The sequence below is a fragment of the Lipophrys pholis genome, assembly GCF_963383615.2.
Source record: "Lipophrys pholis genome assembly, chromosome: 16".
Classification (NCBI taxonomy): domain Eukaryota; kingdom Metazoa; phylum Chordata; class Actinopteri; order Blenniiformes; family Blenniidae; genus Lipophrys; species Lipophrys pholis.
In genome coordinates this window covers 9508906-9526283 of record NC_137634.1, presented here as the reverse complement: position 1 = coordinate 9526283, position 17378 = coordinate 9508906, and the positions used below count along the sequence as shown (strand labels likewise).

General features: G+C 41.3%; 2 protein-coding genes and 1 long non-coding RNA gene across 5 annotated transcripts; 1 reads left to right on the top strand and 2 right to left on the bottom strand.

Moving 5' to 3' along the window:
* Positions 1 to 595: 595 nt before the first annotated feature.
* On the bottom strand, positions 596 to 6762 carry mtmr2 (myotubularin related protein 2). 2 transcript variants are annotated; one of them, XM_080483174.1, is made up of 16 exons: positions 6528 to 6762; positions 5490 to 5592; positions 5377 to 5400; positions 5222 to 5288; positions 5021 to 5115; positions 4833 to 4937; positions 4577 to 4681; positions 4406 to 4489; positions 4169 to 4318; positions 3898 to 4086; positions 3625 to 3810; positions 3306 to 3512; positions 3114 to 3206; positions 2920 to 3033; positions 2428 to 2604; positions 596 to 2342 (listed from the first exon to the last, which is right to left on the bottom strand). In XM_080483174.1, exons 1-16 carry the CDS (start codon positions 6605 to 6607, stop codon positions 2178 to 2180), a joined length of 1944 nt encoding a protein of 647 aa, XP_080339300.1. In that variant the 5' UTR covers positions 6608 to 6762; the 3' UTR covers positions 596 to 2177. The 2 variants fall into 2 exon arrangements, with proteins under 2 accessions (XP_080339300.1, XP_080339301.1); XM_080483175.1 differs by having other exon boundaries at positions 5027 to 5115.
* Positions 6763 to 7637: 875 nt separating this feature from the next.
* On the bottom strand, positions 7638 to 10750 carry cwc15 (CWC15 spliceosome associated protein homolog). 2 transcript variants are annotated; one of them, XM_080482697.1, is made up of 7 exons: positions 10467 to 10750; positions 9224 to 9365; positions 9016 to 9128; positions 8821 to 8924; positions 8616 to 8726; positions 8331 to 8479; positions 7638 to 8229 (listed from the first exon to the last, which is right to left on the bottom strand). In XM_080482697.1, the coding sequence occupies exons 2-7, from the start codon at positions 9352 to 9354 to the stop codon at positions 8100 to 8102; spliced, it is 738 nt and encodes a 245-aa protein (XP_080338823.1). In that variant the 5' UTR covers positions 9355 to 9365; positions 10467 to 10750; the 3' UTR covers positions 7638 to 8099. The 2 variants fall into 2 exon arrangements, with proteins under 2 accessions (XP_080338823.1, XP_080338824.1); XM_080482698.1 differs by having other exon boundaries at positions 7955 to 8229; positions 9224 to 9368; positions 10467 to 10741.
* A 2739-nt stretch (positions 10751 to 13489) lies between these two features.
* LOC308121468 lies at positions 13490 to 16770 on the top strand. The gene is made up of 4 exons (XR_013936102.1): positions 13490 to 13556; positions 15261 to 15295; positions 15444 to 15555; positions 15795 to 16770. It is a non-coding gene; the product is annotated as an uncharacterized lncRNA (long non-coding RNA).
* Positions 16771 to 17378: the final 608 nt, after the last annotated feature.

Sequence of the window (17378 nt, the reverse complement as noted above, 5' to 3'; positions counted from 1 at the left end):
ATAGCACTGCTATATGCTTGTTATAGTCGCAAAGCCAGCGTGTCACGCTTGACAACCTTTGAATAATGGAGTTGGTTGTTGTTTTATAACAAACCCCTTCAGGATTTACTGGAAAAAATGGTTGATACAATTATTCCTGTGTTTGTGTGCACACCATTGTATCATTCTCTGTCCCTTTTTCTGGATGGATGATTTTTATTTTTTTTTAAATACAGATGTGCAGTTTGTTCCTTCCGATGGTGTTTCCTGAATTCACAAATAGATTAACTTCAGCCCCGTGGATCAAGCTTTATAGAAGATGGTGTATGTACGTTGTTCCAGTGGTAAATAGGCTGTGATGTTCTTTGTAGCAAATAACATTAATGTAATATCATAAAAACTTGTTTGAACTTTTAAGTCCTCCCAGACTCCGATGCATCTTTTTGGCCTCCTGGCTTCACTCCTGTTATCACTTCCTGAAACATTTCCTGTCCTCTGAATCACATTGCCTTCAGTAAACTTCATGGTGAGCATCACATTCTTCCACTTGTATCTTCTTTGTGTAATTGTGCAACTACTGAAAATGCCCCCCAAAAAACGTAGAAAAGTTCAAAGATGAATTGCAGTTTCAGGACTTTTATTAAATCTTTTAATACAGTTTTAAGTTTTGACATCACTGTAGCTTGCAGCAAATGCTTTTCAAAATTCAAGTTTTGAAACAAGGATAAACACAATAGCATCAAACCTCATTTTAACCATGTCGCTTTATAAGCTGTCTATTTTAATAGGGAGGGTCGTTTAATATGAGGGGCATATGCATGTGAATACAAAAGTCATGGAAATAATAAGCTGGGTAAAAGATGTCTTAAAGCTACAGTTTAAACATGAAAGAGACTTATCATGGCTGTACCAACGTCTCAGAGCCCTCACAGTATTAGACTGTTCCACAATCGCACTTTAAATTCCAGCTTTTATCTTCGCTCATTTTTTAATAAAAGGCACTCTTTTTTCAAAATTTTATGGCGAGCCCATAATCAGAGATAATTAATGGTAGTGTCATTAGGGTTAAGCTATATTTAGCAACACTAATAGCGGAGCCTGAGCGATGAACGTAAGGGCGCTGCATTCATGTCCATCCTTACGAGCCACACTGAATCCTTCAAGTTGAGTCGGATGTTTATTGCAAAGCATTCACCAAAGTTTTAGAAAAAGGCTCACGACTAATCCTCCATTTACCGTTAACGTTGGACACTACGGACCGTTCATGCTCATCTTTATGTCGTTCTCCCCAGCACTCGCAACAAGGCACAGATTCATAAAACCCAGAGAGCGAATCATTAGTGGTGTCGCACATTCTGCCACCAGTTCAGAAATAATCAGCAAAAAGTGCTTACACACGCAAATATTTAGAGTTAACCATTCGTGGGTGAAAAGTAACTGTTGCATATTGTTTGTGGCTTATTGATATCGCATAGAGAGATCTCCAATCTGACATGAGTGATAAATACAAGTCTTCACTAAAAAGGTAATAAATAATGTTAACTAGTTAGAAAAAGGAAACTTACAAAACTTAAATCACTCAGAGAAAGGAATGCCGTACATGACACATTCTTAAAAAGATATTTGGTCACGACAATGTAAAAAGACTGGTCTGTAAAGAACACCACAATTCTGTTAATGAATTCTAGAAGTACTATGTATCAGAAGAAGCTAAAATCAAAGCCCTTTAGCTACACGTTAGAATCAAAAAGTAAGAAATCCTACTTGGTTTTAGCGTTTGTTTTCTGAAGCTCTAAGTTGTTTGCGGTACAATAGCTTCAGCTATAATGCTTTCATGTAAAGGAATGAGGAGAGTATAAGGCATAAATATTTACCCCAAGTAACATTTTCTATACTTGGAAAAGCACTGCTTGTACTCGTGTTGATATGCTGAACTGTTCTCGCTATTCCGGTTACATATCCTCCCCCTGGAGAAGAAAGAGTACAATATGGCTGTAGTCTGAGACAGACTTCTGTAGTCATCAGACTCTGGCCTGTCAGGGAGGGTCAACACAGTAATCTTCCCTTCAGACTTTTGCTTGGAGTAGATTAGCATTGTGTGTCGTTTAAAAAGATGCAGTTTGGCACCCAGGTCCTGTTACTGCACCTCTTTACCAACAATATTCAGCCTCTGTGATGGCGGCCAGGGCCAGGCTGCATCAGACAAAGGTCTGCACCGGAGTGATGGAGCGCGTTGGGGAGCCGGCGCGCTCGGAGGAGGAGGAGGCCGAGCGATTGGTCACCTCTCGCTGCAAGTCGCCCACTCTCTTCTGCAGCTCGGCGCGCTTGGCGAGGAGCTCCTTGTAGCGCTGGTGAACAGGTTCCTGTAGGAAAATGCGGCACGACGAGAAGCTGCGTGAGGCTCAGCCGCTTTGAAGGAGTGTGCACAAGACAGGATTTGTAACATACCTGAGGCCTCATGCGAGGGTTCCAGCGGATGTAGTAGCCAACCCAGAGCTCCAGGTGGCGTAAGCTGACCACTGGGAACAGCACGTGGTTGGAGTAGTTCACATACAGAGGATTGGTGAAGTCCTCCAACTGGCTGTTAATGTAGGACCAAAGTGACACCGTCCTCTTGGGAATCTCCTGTAGAGTAAAAAGCGTAGAATTAAGTTGGAAACACAAACCAGACAGAAGTGTCCAGCCCCTAAACTGGAACGAAGCTCATCACCCTGAAGGTACAACAACAAACCAAAAGTTATAAGTGCCATTGTTATTATTGCTCATCCTTACTTTTCTTTTGGTTTGTTTTTGATATGTTTTTCTGGTAAAATTTCACTTGAAAATCAATAATACCGATTCTGTACACAGGGATCCCAACAATCTCGAAGTTCACACAAAGCACTTAAGAAATTTCCACAATCATAAAAATGCAGAGGTAAAAAAAAAAAATGGCCTCACTTCTTTCAGCCTCTGCTGCTCACTGTTACACAAGAAAGTCCCAAACAGGCAGCTGTACAGGTGATCCAGGATGGTTACCAGGAAGTACTCGTTGAACTCGAAGGCGGCAGGAAACTGAGGTGAAAAACTGTTTCAATCTTATTCTTGAAAGAACTTTTATTTGTTATTTGCATTTGACCACCTTGGATACGGACCTGTCGAGTCAGCTGCCACACACAGTCAATGAACTGGATGAAAACGGGTGAACGGTCTGCGTCTGTGTGGTTCTTATCACCGTGACCGATACGCTGTCACAAACAAGAGGAAAGAGGAATGACAAAGGAATACATTATCTTTGGCTTGAATTTCCAGCATATATGTATAAAAAGGTGATGTAAATCATCTACCAGCTGGAAGCGGTGCCCAAAACTCAGCCACTCTTTCTCGAGCAACACCTCGAAGCCACGAATGGTGCGGTAGTAACTGTCCAGCATGAGCATGGACAGAGAGGTGAGCTGGGCCGTGCGGTCCCAGCCATCGCTGCAGTGCACCACCACCGACGTTTTCCCAGACTCCACCTTGTCTGCGATCCTCAGTGCCCCCGCCAGGATCAGCTGCAAACACAAGGCCAATAATGAGAGTAGCCGTCAGATCACGGGCGTTCTGAGATGATGGAATTGTGATGAACTGGGATTTATCTAACTATTAGTCGAGCATCACGTTCACCTTAATGTGCTCAAGCCAATGAGTGGACTCCAGATTGGAGAGCCAGTGCGAATCCTCGATGTTTGGGTAGACCACGTCCTTCAGCTTGCGCAGCGACTCCCTCATCACGTGGATATTGTGAATATCCAAGAACACCAGCTCGGCGTTCTGATACGCATCCTCGCTCTCGTATCCTCCCCCTTTCATCTGTGAAAGACGATTTGTTCACACCCACTGGAGATTTATTTTTTTCCCCCGGCACATCGCGTTTGACACCGGATTCAGAGAACAGACCTTGTTGGCAACAGCGTTGACACTGGGCCGAGCATCGAAAATAAAGAGTTTGTGTGACTGGGCGTTCGCGTCCATGATGGCCTGCAGGTATTTCTCGTCCTCTTTGCTGCGCTTCCCGTTCACGCCGACCATCGGCTGGCTGCAGCGTGTCACCGTTGCCTGGCTCTCTGGGTGGATCCATGACAGCACCTGCACTCGGCATCGAGACAGAAATTCCCGTAAAAGAAGCTGCACATGAGGGTGCAACTCCTGCAGAGGAGCCGTCACTCACAGGTATCCTCCCCTTTGCTCTGAAGGCCGCTACTCTCTTCAGCTCCTCGTCTGGTATGTTGACAGGCACCGCCATTGTCGAAGGGTAGGTGTCACACAGCTCGTAATGATCGTTGACTTTTGTTATCCTCCAGCTTTCATTGGGTATTCCCTTCAAAGAAAAAAAAAAAACACCAGCAAACACTGAAACATGTTTTCTTTATTATTTAGTATCTGGAGTTCATCCGCTCTGAAATACCTGTCTCTTGTACTCGGAGACAGCGTCGTACACCTTCCATCCATTTTCAGGGAACACTTGGCCGTACTCAAAGGCAAAAATTTGCTGTGGGCGAAGGGAGGGAACGTTATCAGTTGGGTGTCTGCTCATTGCTGCAGTGTCAGTGCAACAGTGTGGCTGCAAAATGCTCACCAGTCCGTTGGAAACAGGAAACGCAAATTTCATCAGCACTTCGAAAATGGACTTCCTCAGCGTGTCCTCCATCAGTTTGTGTGCAAAGCGTAGATTACGCACATCCTGCAGAGAGGCAGGTCACGGTCAGACTTAAGAGGTCAGCATCTGTTATGTTTGTATTACTTCAAGCTTTTCGCGGCTCTGTATTGACAGTGACCATCAGATAGCACCCTGTAAATATCAAACAAGCACAGTTATTGTATAGCTTACTCACTTTGCAAACAAGCCCATACGATACATCGCCACGGCTCGAGGCACTTCCAATCTTCTCTATTCGGCTCACCACCCCGAGGGGCAGGTCCAGAACAAACGCGGGCTCCTGGAAACCAACGACACATCACCAAAAACAATTTGATTCCTCAAAGTACATTCGGTGCGTTCGAAGAAGTCCCACAAACTTACCCTGACCATGGATTTGAAGAAAAGCCTGTAGTTCGTAACTGTCACGGTCCCCCGCAGAGCTCCGGTAAAAGGACAGAAGTAGGTGACGTCTTCGGCTGGAAAACACAAAAAAACAAGAAAAACAATGTCAATTTCAGTGAAATGACCAACGTCTCAACAAGTGTTTTATTGGGAGAAGTGGAAGTCAGGGAAAAGTCAGACCTCTGTCCTGCACGGTTTCATTTGGAAGCAGCTGTGGCTCCTCCTTGTCTGAATCTCTGAGTATCTTCTGGAAACAAATACAAACACATCATCTGTGTGTTGTTCAAACGCGCATGTTTTGTAATATATAATTGTAAATCCATGACACACCATACCTTTGCAGGAGCTTTGGGCTTGACCTGAATGAGGCGGAAAGTTAAAAAAAGGGTCATGATCAATTTATTAATCGTTGATTATTTTAACAGTGAGCTGTGATCTGGTTACAAACCCTGAGCTCAGGAGAAAACTCTGCAGAGGTGGACATGGAGTCAGAGGACATGGCAGACGTGGGTTTGGCCTGGGCCGATCGGTCAGAGCGAGAGGTGGAGGTGCTGATGAGACATGCAACAGAGAATAGAGAGAAAGAAGAAGAATTTAAATCGCTATGTGAAACAGCGCAGTGTGTAACATGTTCAGAAGCAGTAGCCAATCACTGTAGGATCCAGTTTGTTTTCAATCCAATTGACAGATACATTTATGATTAGTCTCATCTCCATGGCAACAGAAGCTGATCCCCGTTGATCTCCTCTATGCCACCTTCATACGTTTTGTCTTAGGAGGTAACTTTCCCACTTTCCAACTAACACAGCATAAACCAACCAATAAACACTAAGCTTGGGAGACTATCTTTATCATTTTGTACTGCTTTTTCAACATGTTATTTTTTTTAATATTATCCAATATTTAGTTTACCAATAACTACTAAAAGATATTTTGTTGTGATAATATATATTCATATATATAAATTTTTTTTTTTTAACCAGTCCATCAACTAGTATTCATATAATATAGTTTTCTAATAATAATAAACAATGTTTTACCTACTAGTTTTTGTGGTTTATAAAGACACATTTCTGTAGTACTATTGAAGATAGAAATATACTCAACAGTGATTTAATCCAAAGAATATGAATAACACAATAGAAAGAGTATTTCGGAGTTTTTATAAAGTAACTTGCTATGTAAACAAGACAAACAAATACAAGTAACGATCAAACAAATAGATGCACAGTGTTATAGACTGATACATATAATTTATGGTTCAAATTATGTTAGTAGTATAATGTAGCTTTGGATCAGAGTGAGTAAAACTATCACTAACTATAAATAGAGGTTAAATCGATTAATCGACTAATGCCACAGACAGACGCTCCATGGCAACAGGAACTGATCGCCAGTAGTTGTGTGCAGTCACTTTTGACAAACTCCACACAGAGAAGTGAGTAAATCACAGGGATTCCTGGAATCTGTCGGTGTGTTTCTCTACCTGGACAATGAATCAACACTCGGCTGTCGGGACGAGGAGCGCTTCGAGCCCAGACTGTCGACGCTGCCGCTCTTCTCCATCTTCTCCCGGCGACACTGCTGCTCGGACAACCGCGACTACGCGACGGAGACCCGATTATCCGCGGAGGAACGCCTTTAAATCCCCCAACAGACAACCGCAAATCCCCACAAACAAAAGGAAGCTGCCATCTTTTCCCAGAAGCCTCCCAGATCCCTGTCACAAGGAGGCGATTGTTGTGACGGCGCCCCCTAGCGGCCATGGGGGACCAACACTGTTGCGCTCCACTGACTGTTGGTGGTTTCATCCACTGCACAAAGCACATTTACATTTTTGTCTTCCATCCAACTTCAATGTTTCCTAATCCTGTCAAGGGTAGCAGGGCCCTGGAGCCAATCCCAGTTTACAATGGGCGAGGGCAGGATACTGTACATCCCAGACAGCAAACACAGAGAGACAGAGAATCTCACACACTAAAATTCTCCCCTCGGCAATTTAGGGTCAACAATTTACCTCACATACATATTTTGGAAACCAACACAAAAAAACCAGGCCAGTAGTTGAACCCAGACCTTCTCGGTTAACTTTTAATTTTTTTAGGGAAAGGCCTCTGACACAGCTCAAAATGACTCAATTGATTAAAATATTTTTTTTAATAAATGTTATGTTGCTTGAATTTAAAATGACATATTTTATAATTTGTATTATTGTGCAATTTCTAATTAAATTGCAATTTATTCTTCACACTAACAGAAAAAATATTCATTATTAGCTTTTAAGTTAGGTTGTGGTTAAAGCTCTGGGAGGCTCATCCTACCACTTTGAGAACTTATGAATTACTCAATCACATATTCTGTTAACAGAAAAAGAAAATGCTTTTCAATGTAGAGGCTCAGCTATTTATGGCGGTGGCTTTAGCAAGATTTTCTGAATCACATAGAAAATACTTTGTCCTTCATATGTGATGAGCTTAACTCTAAAGAAAGTTAATTAATATTAAGTTACTTGTATTAAGGTCACACAAGCAAATTCTTCAAATGAAACTAATTGAATGACATCTGAGTCTTTACAACTATCCAAGTCATAATTTCAAACCCTGATCTTCAATTTTTTTTATTATGATGGTTGCCATCACAAGGGGATTGAGGCCCAGGCAGTCAACAAAGACGACACTCTGAACTGTCAACGTTCCCGTAAAAACAGAGAGCCTCTACAGTGGAAGCACGATGAGTCAGTTTGACCATTATGTGACAGGTGTAGATGAATCGGTAGATGTTCAACTAACTTTTTGTCACTTTTCATAGGGTGAAATAAAAGTCTGATTAAATTAACATTGAGTTTTATGTATAAATAAGACAAGTTCACATGAAGCAAAACGAAAAAGAAAAGTTGAATAATAACTGAACATTGCCGTTCATTTCTGAGTCTTTATTCAAAGAATGCACTTCATCAAACTCGCTTATGTACAACATTGTGTGGGACAACGGGAAAAGGCTGGAGACCAAAAGTATCGGATAAAAAAAAAAAAAAACAATAAAATGCCAAAGACGTCTTTTATTTTACATATTTCTCCATAAATTTCTTGTGGAACTCCGAGCGCAGCGTGTCGTTGACGAATCGTTTCTCCTTCCGTGCTTCGTCGACGCCTTTGGCGCAGTTCTTAAACACAACATCGTCATCCCACCTGGAAGGATTGGAATTGATTAAAGTGGTAAAATAATAAGCTTTATTCCCTAAACAACACTTTACACTGTGCACATTTGTGAGTGTTGGTGTGTGGAGTACCTTCTCTTGACCCTGAAGGTGGCCGGAGTCTGGGTCACCTGCTGCTGCTGTTGCTGCTGCTGCTGCTGTCCAGCCAAGTTAATCAATGGATTGCCACTTAAGATGTTTTCCATTCGAATTCGCTCCTCCTCTGCTTTTTGCTCACGCTCCTGAATTTGGAAATTAAAACAAAAGCATGAAGCACAGAGATGTAAAGCTCGACTTCCCTCAAACATGAACCCATAGCTTTTTGTTCCTGGCGGTTAGTACTTGGAAATGCGAATGCATCCGTTTTAAAAACTTTACCTTGCGTTCTTGCTCTTCAGCTCGCTCTTTCTTGATCTTCTCCAGTTCTGCCAGAAGAGCTGCAGTGTCATCATCATCGCTGTCCTCCTCAGAGTCCTCGTCCTCATCATCCTAGAAACAAAATGAAATCCTTCATTAGCAGGAGAGCTTAATCAGTGTTAATCGCCACTTATTGTCCAACATATTTCACAGTGTGAGCACTTACATCAGTGAGAGGGTCATCGGCATCAAGGTTGGCCGCTGGGATCTGATCCAGTCTGGGCCTTTTTGAAGACGATGACGAAGACGACGATGATGACGTGGTGTGCTCTGGAAAGTTAAAGTCATTCAGTGTTAAGTGGAGAAAATGTATAAACATGGCGAGAAGCAAAGACCAAAATACATCTGCAGAGAGACCAACCTCTTGGTCCTCTCTCTCTGGTCTTGTCACGTACGGCCACACGCTCCCTCTCCTCCAGCTCCCTGCGGAAGTCACGGGCACGCACCTCCTCGGGGGCATCCTGGGTCGGTTGCCTGTGGATGAAACAACATGAGTCCACCTTCCAAGTGAACCTCCTGGAGAGGCAGTAGGATTTAGTGAATATCCAGTGAATATCCGATCTTCCGACCTGTACTTGATCTTTGTGTGACCTGGAAGATCTCGACTGGAGTACTGCTTGGAGAGGGCACTCAGGTCACCTTCTCCTTTACCCCGTCCTCCTCTCGCCGGCTCAAACGTTGGCCTTGCAGCTGTAGTCATCTTTGAGGGCTCTGCTGACACACAGGAAGGGAAAATACAAGTTCCAGCTGGCCAGCACTCAAATGCAATACTTAAGGCTAATAATTAAGGCTTAATAGCACTCATGCAGGGTGGACAAAGTGGAGCTACAAACAGGTGAACTCCTGATGAACTGTTTTGAACCTTGCCCACATTACAACTGTAAGTGAAATGGAATCTTGAATCTGAGCCTAATTTCACGTGCTGTGGAATTCTAAAGAAAAGATTGAGAGCTGAGAGTAGCAGCGATGGAAGATGGGTAGAAAATTGTGGCGTAGGAGGACAGGAGCTTCTCAATTAAAAACTTGTACACTTCAAAATCTGCTGCTGAGAGGAATAGAAAGGTGGAGGACTGAAACATACACGTGTAGAGAAGCACTGTGAAGTTCAGAGGCTGGTAGTGAACGCTTGTATGTATTTAGTCTTCATCAGCATGGTTTAAAAAAATGGACGCAGGCTGTGGACTTGGCTCATAATCAGAAGGAATTGCCAACGTCAGTGGAAATGAGCATTGCCATTAAAATATAAATGAAATTATTTTTCTTTGTTCAATGTTTGGCCTCACTCAGTCAGCTACCTGCAATCCCGAGAGGGACGTTGTGGTTTGTCAATAATAAAATCATTAATGCGTTTTTAACGATTAACGGCGCACACTTCACTTCAGTAGTAAAACATGTTTAGATTTAATGTTTAATTAGCCGTTTCTTAACTTACATTTCTTTCCACTTTGTAACACAACACCGATGATAGCCCAAATTTGCTGCAGAATCAAAAAATTAAAACATGCCGGACATCTGGTTTTTGATGGCCAGAACCAAATCACAGTAAAGTATTTTAGTGTGATGTTTATATCATTAACTATGAAGTTCAATGATCCTGTAACGCAAAACAGTTCATCACTCGAGGTTGGATGCTAATTCAACTAGCAGCTAACATGTTAAACGACGCGGTGTTGGCGAATAAAAACCCCAAGATAGACTATCCGCCACTAGGATTCTATAGAACATGTTCTACGGTACCATATTATGGAGATTATTATGGTAATGGATAATCATATAAATGTATAAATACGTTTTTCAAAGCTGAAGACTTACCAGGCACCTAGCACACTACAGGCTCGTTCCCTGTTGACGTCACATCCGGTATCAACCTCCAAGTAGAAAAGAGGCGTTCATAGACACTCACAGAAAAAACCCCACAAACATTGTAGAGAAGCTATTTAAATATTTTTGCAAAACAGCAGAAGCGTGTTTCTGTAAGTGGCGCCTAATTTTTTTTTCTAAAAGTTAACTCGTTTTGTTCAGACGACCAATGCAGCCATCGGAGGGACACAAGCGTGATGATTTCACTGTCAGTGCAGTGTTGTATTGGAGAAGGTAGGGGGCAGAATGTATCAGCTGGTGCAGCACAACTCAACCTCTGTTTCACAGATTACTGTTCCAGCAGGTACTTTCAGGACCCCCAACGGCTTGCCCCCCCCCCCCCTCTTTTTTATATGAGCATGCCATGCAGTTGTTTCAATGTGATAGTGAGCAGAGAGAGGCTGCATAAATCATGTACCTGCATTGTAACCCCGACTGACAGATGTTCAATGACGTGTTGTGGAAGGTGTGCAATGCAGATGCAGGAGTTGCACACACACGGAAAGAATTAGGCCTGGGGCAAATAAAGTAAATTCCTTCGTTTGATGCATGATATGTTTGAGTGTGTAAACATCTCAAAGTGAGCTCTCCCGATATCAATTTTCCACGACCAGCCTTCTCAAGTGATATGAAAATAAGTTCAAGTGGAGGATAACTTTTTCAGTATTCCAAAACATACCCTACAAAACACATGCATATGCTTAAACACAAGACAAAAAATAATACTATTTTTCTTTTACCTCTGCACTGCATGCAGGACAGTCTCAGATTTGATAATTTGAAAAAAAACATACCTTTTACTGAACCAGTTTAAATGTGCGTGACATACATTTATGTGCTACAAAAACACAGTTAAGTTCAGAATGTACCCGCTGTCAACATTTTACGTGCTCGTGTCACTCACTCACCCCTTTAATGCTCTTTGTCATGTTTTGATACTCGGCTGCAGGAATACAACACATTCCTACTGAACATGTTGGCTGTGGTTCAAAGTTTCAAACCAACAGAGGAGGTTCAACTGCATTCCTCTCGAAAGGGCTGTATTTCAACTGTCAGGTGCAAATGATCTGCCGGCAGGATCAAACTCTGAATGTCTGCATGATAACTAAACTATTTACAGAAAGAGGATTTATTGATGGTTTAACAAGGAGACTCTGGTATTGTCTGGTATTGAAAATTAACCTCATATTAGAAGATTGCAATGTTCTGTTCTTCTGAATCCTATGAAAAAGTGCCCCATTTGTTTTTATAACTTACGACCAGGACTGGAAGTGAAGAATTATAAATACACATTACTCCAAGTATGCAGGAATTTGTAGTTTCAGTTTGTAGTACAGTTCACACCATGCAGTCTTCCTTGTTAGTTGTCAAATGAATAACTTCATCTCCTCAGTCCACATTTGATTATTATTTTAAACTGTTATTACTCAGTTTTAGTTTGACTTTTGTTGCCAATAAGTTCATTCTCTTAATAGAGAAAACAGTTTATGTCTAAATTCGTGTACAAAACATAATTTATTTTCTGTAACAAGTAAATTGAAACAACTGCCTGCTACTGATTATGCAATTAAATACGCATTAAAAGTGATTAATACATTGATAAGTTGTTGAGAAATCTCCTTTGTTGTCTCACTTTTCAATAAAAGTACTGTTTATGTAAAGGTTATTGTACTAAAGCAAACATTACCTCTATTCCTCAAATTTATATTACATTTGCAGAGTTTTTAGATGTCTGGCCCAAAGGCTTTTATTGGAATTTTGAAACCAAAAGTGAGTGACATGCAGTGCACTAAACTATCCACACGATCCACAGACTAAGCTATCACTATTCAGCTTTATTGAAATATAAAATGTAAAGTTTTGTTTTTAAGTTAAGTGAGTTTCAGGCCTGTGTGAGAGTGTATGGTACAAATACATAAAAATGAGGTGATGTGGTCACAGATTAAATTCCAAGTATTTTAAGAGCAGGTCGCTCTTGATTCCTCACATCCCACTGGCTGGAACAGCGAGTGCAGATGAAGGTTTATGAGTGAAAAACTGGAACAAAACCAACAGATTACACAGAAAGGATGCATGTCTTCGGGGGATTAGATGTTTTCAATTCAGACAGATTTATACTGAACTGTGTTGGAAATAGAGAGCAACTGTAACCCCACAACTATTGCCAGTAACATTGGAAGATAGATATAATTTATTGATCCTGTGTGGGAAATTGTTGTGTTGCAGCAGCAAAGACAGCAGAAATAGTTCAATGAAGACACAATCGAATATATAACATCCAATATTTAGTAGAAATAACTGTACAATACCAATGAGGAAAAGGAAGGAATACAAGGGTGTGATAAGAATATAAGATAAGAATATAGTAATCTTATAATAAGAATAGCATGTAACCTTCTGATGCATTTACAATTAGTGAAGCTTCCATGACTTCATTACTCTCTAATTTTGTCGTAAATGAAACTATAGTGGCTTTTCTGGAAATTTCTATTTTGTCTTGTTGCTTCCTATTCCTGCTGTCATTTGTTTATGAAATAGTTTCCTTCATGAACTGGTGTTATGCACAGTTCTGCATATCTCCTGAAAATGTTCTCCCCTTTGCTGTAACGCATGTAGTTGAAAATAAAGTCTTTAAAATGGACAATTTAAGTCACAAAGGGCAAACAACTTGTAAGCAAGAGTGGTTCTAAGAGTTCTAATTCCATCTGATTTTCATGAAAGAACATTTGTAAAACTCTCAAACCGAAGCATGTGTGGAATGCGACATCTCAGAAGGAGGAAACATCTTAGGTGAAAAAAAACAAAAACTATGGTGCCTCCATATATTCCCCATGAGGAGCAACCCATTCACACACCTGATCAGCCTGTGTAGCAGCATCCAGGCGTGGCACCTCAGGCTCACAGGGGGTGGGATCTGCCCTTGCAGGGGGTGGGGGGTCAGGTTAAAATATTGCTACCTGCCGGCCTGCGAGAGAAGAGAGACCTGGAGGAGGCTTGACGCTGCTCTGCCCCGACAGCACCAACAACACACCGCTGGAACAGGTGAGAGCACAATCTGGCACAAGAGCGGGCTCCACACTGCTTCTGCTTTCATGCCCGCTGACTGTGCACTGCGAGGGCTCATTACAAAGTCAGGGTTGCCTTCATTTTCTATGCATAATGAATTTGACCTGGTTAATTGGAGCTGGCACATCTCCAGATAGATTCATCATCAGAGATTAGAGCATTAAGAGCAGGTCAAGATGTTAATGGGCGCTCGAAGAGAATACAGAGGAGATTTGCATTGTCGGATGACATAACACTGTAAACACAGAGTGGCTTTAAATGTGCAGAGGCAGAGCAGATATTAAATGTGGCCCGCATTGTAGGACAACAATATTACATAACTTTGATGAAATTTCCATTAAGCTTTAAATGTAGAAGAAAACCAGAGACTTCAGATCAATGCTCAACATTGTTAATTCAGAGTATTCTTTTGTCTAGACTGATTAATGACAAACAATGAGTCATGAAAAGTCCCGGTGTCTGCTATTTGCTTTTACCAGAAGAAATGGAACACAGCATTTATAAATAACTTTATTAGTGTGATGATCACATAAAAAAAAAATAAAGTCTTCCTAAAAACTTGGTATTCCTTTTTAAAGTTTCTATAGTCACCCAAAACAAAGAAACCAATCTTCAGCTTGAGAGAGGATGCTTCGTTCATCAGATTTTTGCTCCCAGGAGGATCTTTTCGGCTCAAACTTGCAGTTTGTCAAGCTTTCTTGGACCAAAACAAAGCAGTAAAAAATAAGAATGCTTTTTAAATTACTAGCTTGCTTTGTGTACATTTTTAGCATTGCATTAAAACAAGTCAACAAAAGTCAGATTTAACAAGCATGGCTGAATTTCAACAGGCGCATCCAAGGATTTTTAGAATGCATTAGAAAGTCGAACTGATCCCAACGCTTAAGTTAGTTAAACATCAATATAGTATACATTAAATACATTTGAGTGATAAACACAAAGTATCACAAAATACCTAAATATTTCATAGTATATGTTATGAATCACATAAGAACATAAGATCTGACCTCCTTCGCTTTTAACCATTTATTACAATCAATCACACCTAATGATCTTTAGTTTATATGAGTGTGGAATTGATTGACAGAGACCTTTTCAATGATATTAAATTTTCTGAGCTGCACCTGTAAAACAATGCTGTGTGCTAAGGTAAATGAGCTTTATCTTAATGTCACAAAGCGCTTCTGAAATGCGTGAGTCAAATCATTGGCAGGAATCCGTACATCATAACAAAGGCATGCTGCGAGGAGATGGCGGTTGAGATTCCTGAAACATCCCATTTGGTCATTTTACAACTATCTAGTCTGCACGGCCCTCAACAGAAACAGTATGGAAGTGGACTTCTGATCAATGCATCTGACTGTGTTTTGATTGAACGAAACATTTAAGACGTGAACACACCCTTTAATGCTTGGAGGGGGGGAGGTTGTGGGGCGGCGGGGTGGGTGTACTCAGTTGGTAGACGCTACCACAATCCTCCACACTTTAAATGTCATTTTTACATTTTGAGTGGGTTGTTTTCCTGTGCAGAATGCGGTTTTACAGGTTGTGATGATGGACCTTTAAACAGGTCTGAAGTCACGAGCAAGAATGGAGAGACAGAGAGAGAGAGAGAGACGGAGAGAGACAGAAACAAGAGACTGAATACACTTTTACTTTGTCATCATGTGATTTTTACAGGTGAATCTGCAAAAACAGCAGCATCATGTCAAAAGGCAAGTCACAAAATGTTTCCATTCTTTTATACAATACATGTGGTGTGGAAATACTTTGGAATGATGGTGTGTGTGTGTGTGTGTGTGTGTGTGTGTGTGTGTGTGTGTGTGTGTGTGTGTGTGTGTGTGTGTGTGTGTGTGTGTGTAGGAGTTGACAGGTCTCAGGTGTTTCGAACCACCAGAGTGCGGACTGCACTGAAGAATGACGCCAGCTGGATCCTCAAATCAAAGGATGAGGAGGCAGAACAAGACAAAGCAAGGTAATCACTGCGGTTAAGATGACACTCCAAAGCCGGAGTTTTATTTATTTAATTATTTAGTTTAAACCAGTAATTAAAGCGGTCATGCACGTTGGCTATGTGTGACAGCGCATTACACGTTACTGTGCATCTTCAAACGTAAAACAAAGAGGCGGCGCAACCTTATAATTAATGGCTTTTTGAGAAGGAATTGGTTTTGACGAACTTGCAGCACATTCATCACGGCATCTATCTTGCAGGACGACTACCGTTGAGAAAAGCAGTCCTGTTCAACAGAACTCATACGTCCTGTCGGCTGCCCGGAGATTTGGGTGAGTGCTCCCAACATAATCATTAAAGTGAAGGTGTTTGTGCTCGTCTACCACGCAGCAAAGTCACAGTTTCTTCTAACGTCAGTCCAGACTTGTGCAGTTTATACAGTTGTATAGAGTTCATGAATTCCTAAAAAGTAAAAATCAGCTTTGACCACTTAAACCGAATCTGTTCATCTTCTCAAGTGAGAAAATGTCAAATGAAAAATCAATAGTACCCTTCTTACCACAAAAGGCCTCTTTTAAGGTGACCTGAGGCTAAGTTGAATTCTGCTGTTACATCTAGCTTAATATTTAAGGAAACAACAGTTTGCCAAAGAGACTTGAGGGATTGGCATTGACACAAATAATTTAGGTATTTGAGCCAGGTACATTATGAAACAGAACGGGCATCGGATGTTTGGAAGCAGAAAGATGTTAGTTGGTGTAACAAGTTAACATTGGCCTTCTGCCACTGTAAATAAATGAAAATGAAATGAAAACAAAGGCTACTGTTTTCGGTCAAACATGATAAGATAATGATTATGATCTAAAACATGAGGCTGGTGGAAAATAAACAATGAATTACCCATGTCATCAATGGAAAAGCCTGATGCGACCAAATATTTTAAACCTGCAGTAAAAAAAACCCTGAGACCTTCAGTTCGAAGAAATGTGTTTTCGGACTCTACTTCCCTGTATTTTGTCTCTTCAGACAATCTGCCATCTGTAGAAGCTCAGAAAATCAGGAGTGAAACAATGTGGACGTGTGCAGTGTAACTGAAAATGTCATCAGAAAAATGAGTCAAGTTAAGTACAGATACATTGAGCGGAGCAATGAAGTCTTTATACCGCCGTCCCCGGAGGCATTGTGGTGATAGTGTTTACAGGGGTATAACGGATGTATCCAAGTGAGGATGAACTTAAAAAAAATAAATAAAAAAAATGTCTCCAGTTTCCAGCTGCTGTGGAGGGTGCGGCCATAAAAACTAATATGGTTGACCAAAGTGCTGTAACAACTCAAAAAGAGACACCAAACAAAGCAGCAATCCCCGAAGGAGCCACAGTGTGCAAGAAAAACTCCTTTTTCAGAGAGCCAGCGTCTGAGGTGGGCTGTAATCTTCCTCCACTGATTAGCACGAGAGGACAGCCGAGAATAAAACGCGCTTCATAATTAGGGAAAATATGTCACATACTAGCTATAATTATCAACCTGTGATATTTGACTGTAGCGTTCCTCAATTCCAGTTGGATCGGAGGGAGAAGGTGGCAGCAGCTCTGCAATTCAAACCGAAATTGTCCTTTGACACTGTTGTATCAGTGAATAATAGCAGAATTTATTCCAGGCTTCAGGCACAAATTACCATCTGTGGTAATAACATACATAAACATTAACTTAGCCCAGGGCCGATCTGCTGCATTCATAAAGACCTGCCGTACAGTGCAGTCTGACCTGGACTTCAGCTGCTTGATCAAGCTTTAATCTGAATACTTACTGGAGTTTCCCCCCCCTCAGGGTACACCTGCATACTT

Excerpts from the sequence above, each read along its gene's own strand:
- mtmr2 (XM_080483174.1), bottom strand. The coding sequence starts at position 6,607 with ATGGAGAAGAGCGGCAGCGTCGACAGTCTGGGCTCGAAGCGCTCCTCG. Across the intron at positions 5,289-5,376 it reads AGCCCAAAGCTCCTGCAAAG|AAGATACTCAGAGATTCAGA; the intron begins GTATGGTGTGTC and ends ATTTGTTTCCAG. Across the intron at positions 4,938-5,020 it reads TCTTCAAATCCATGGTCAGG|GAGCCCGCGTTTGTTCTGGA; the intron begins GTAAGTTTGTGG and ends GTTGGTTTCCAG.
- cwc15 (XM_080482697.1), bottom strand. The coding sequence starts at position 9,354 with ATGACTACAGCTGCAAGGCCAACGTTTGAGCCGGCGAGAGGAGGACGG. Across the intron at positions 8,925-9,015 it reads CAGAGAGAGAGGACCAAGAG|AGCACACCACGTCATCATCG; the intron begins GTTGGTCTCTCT and ends TTAACTTTCCAG. Across the intron at positions 8,230-8,330 it reads ACCTTCAGGGTCAAGAGAAG|GTGGGATGACGATGTTGTGT; the intron begins GTACTCCACACA and ends CAATCCTTCCAG.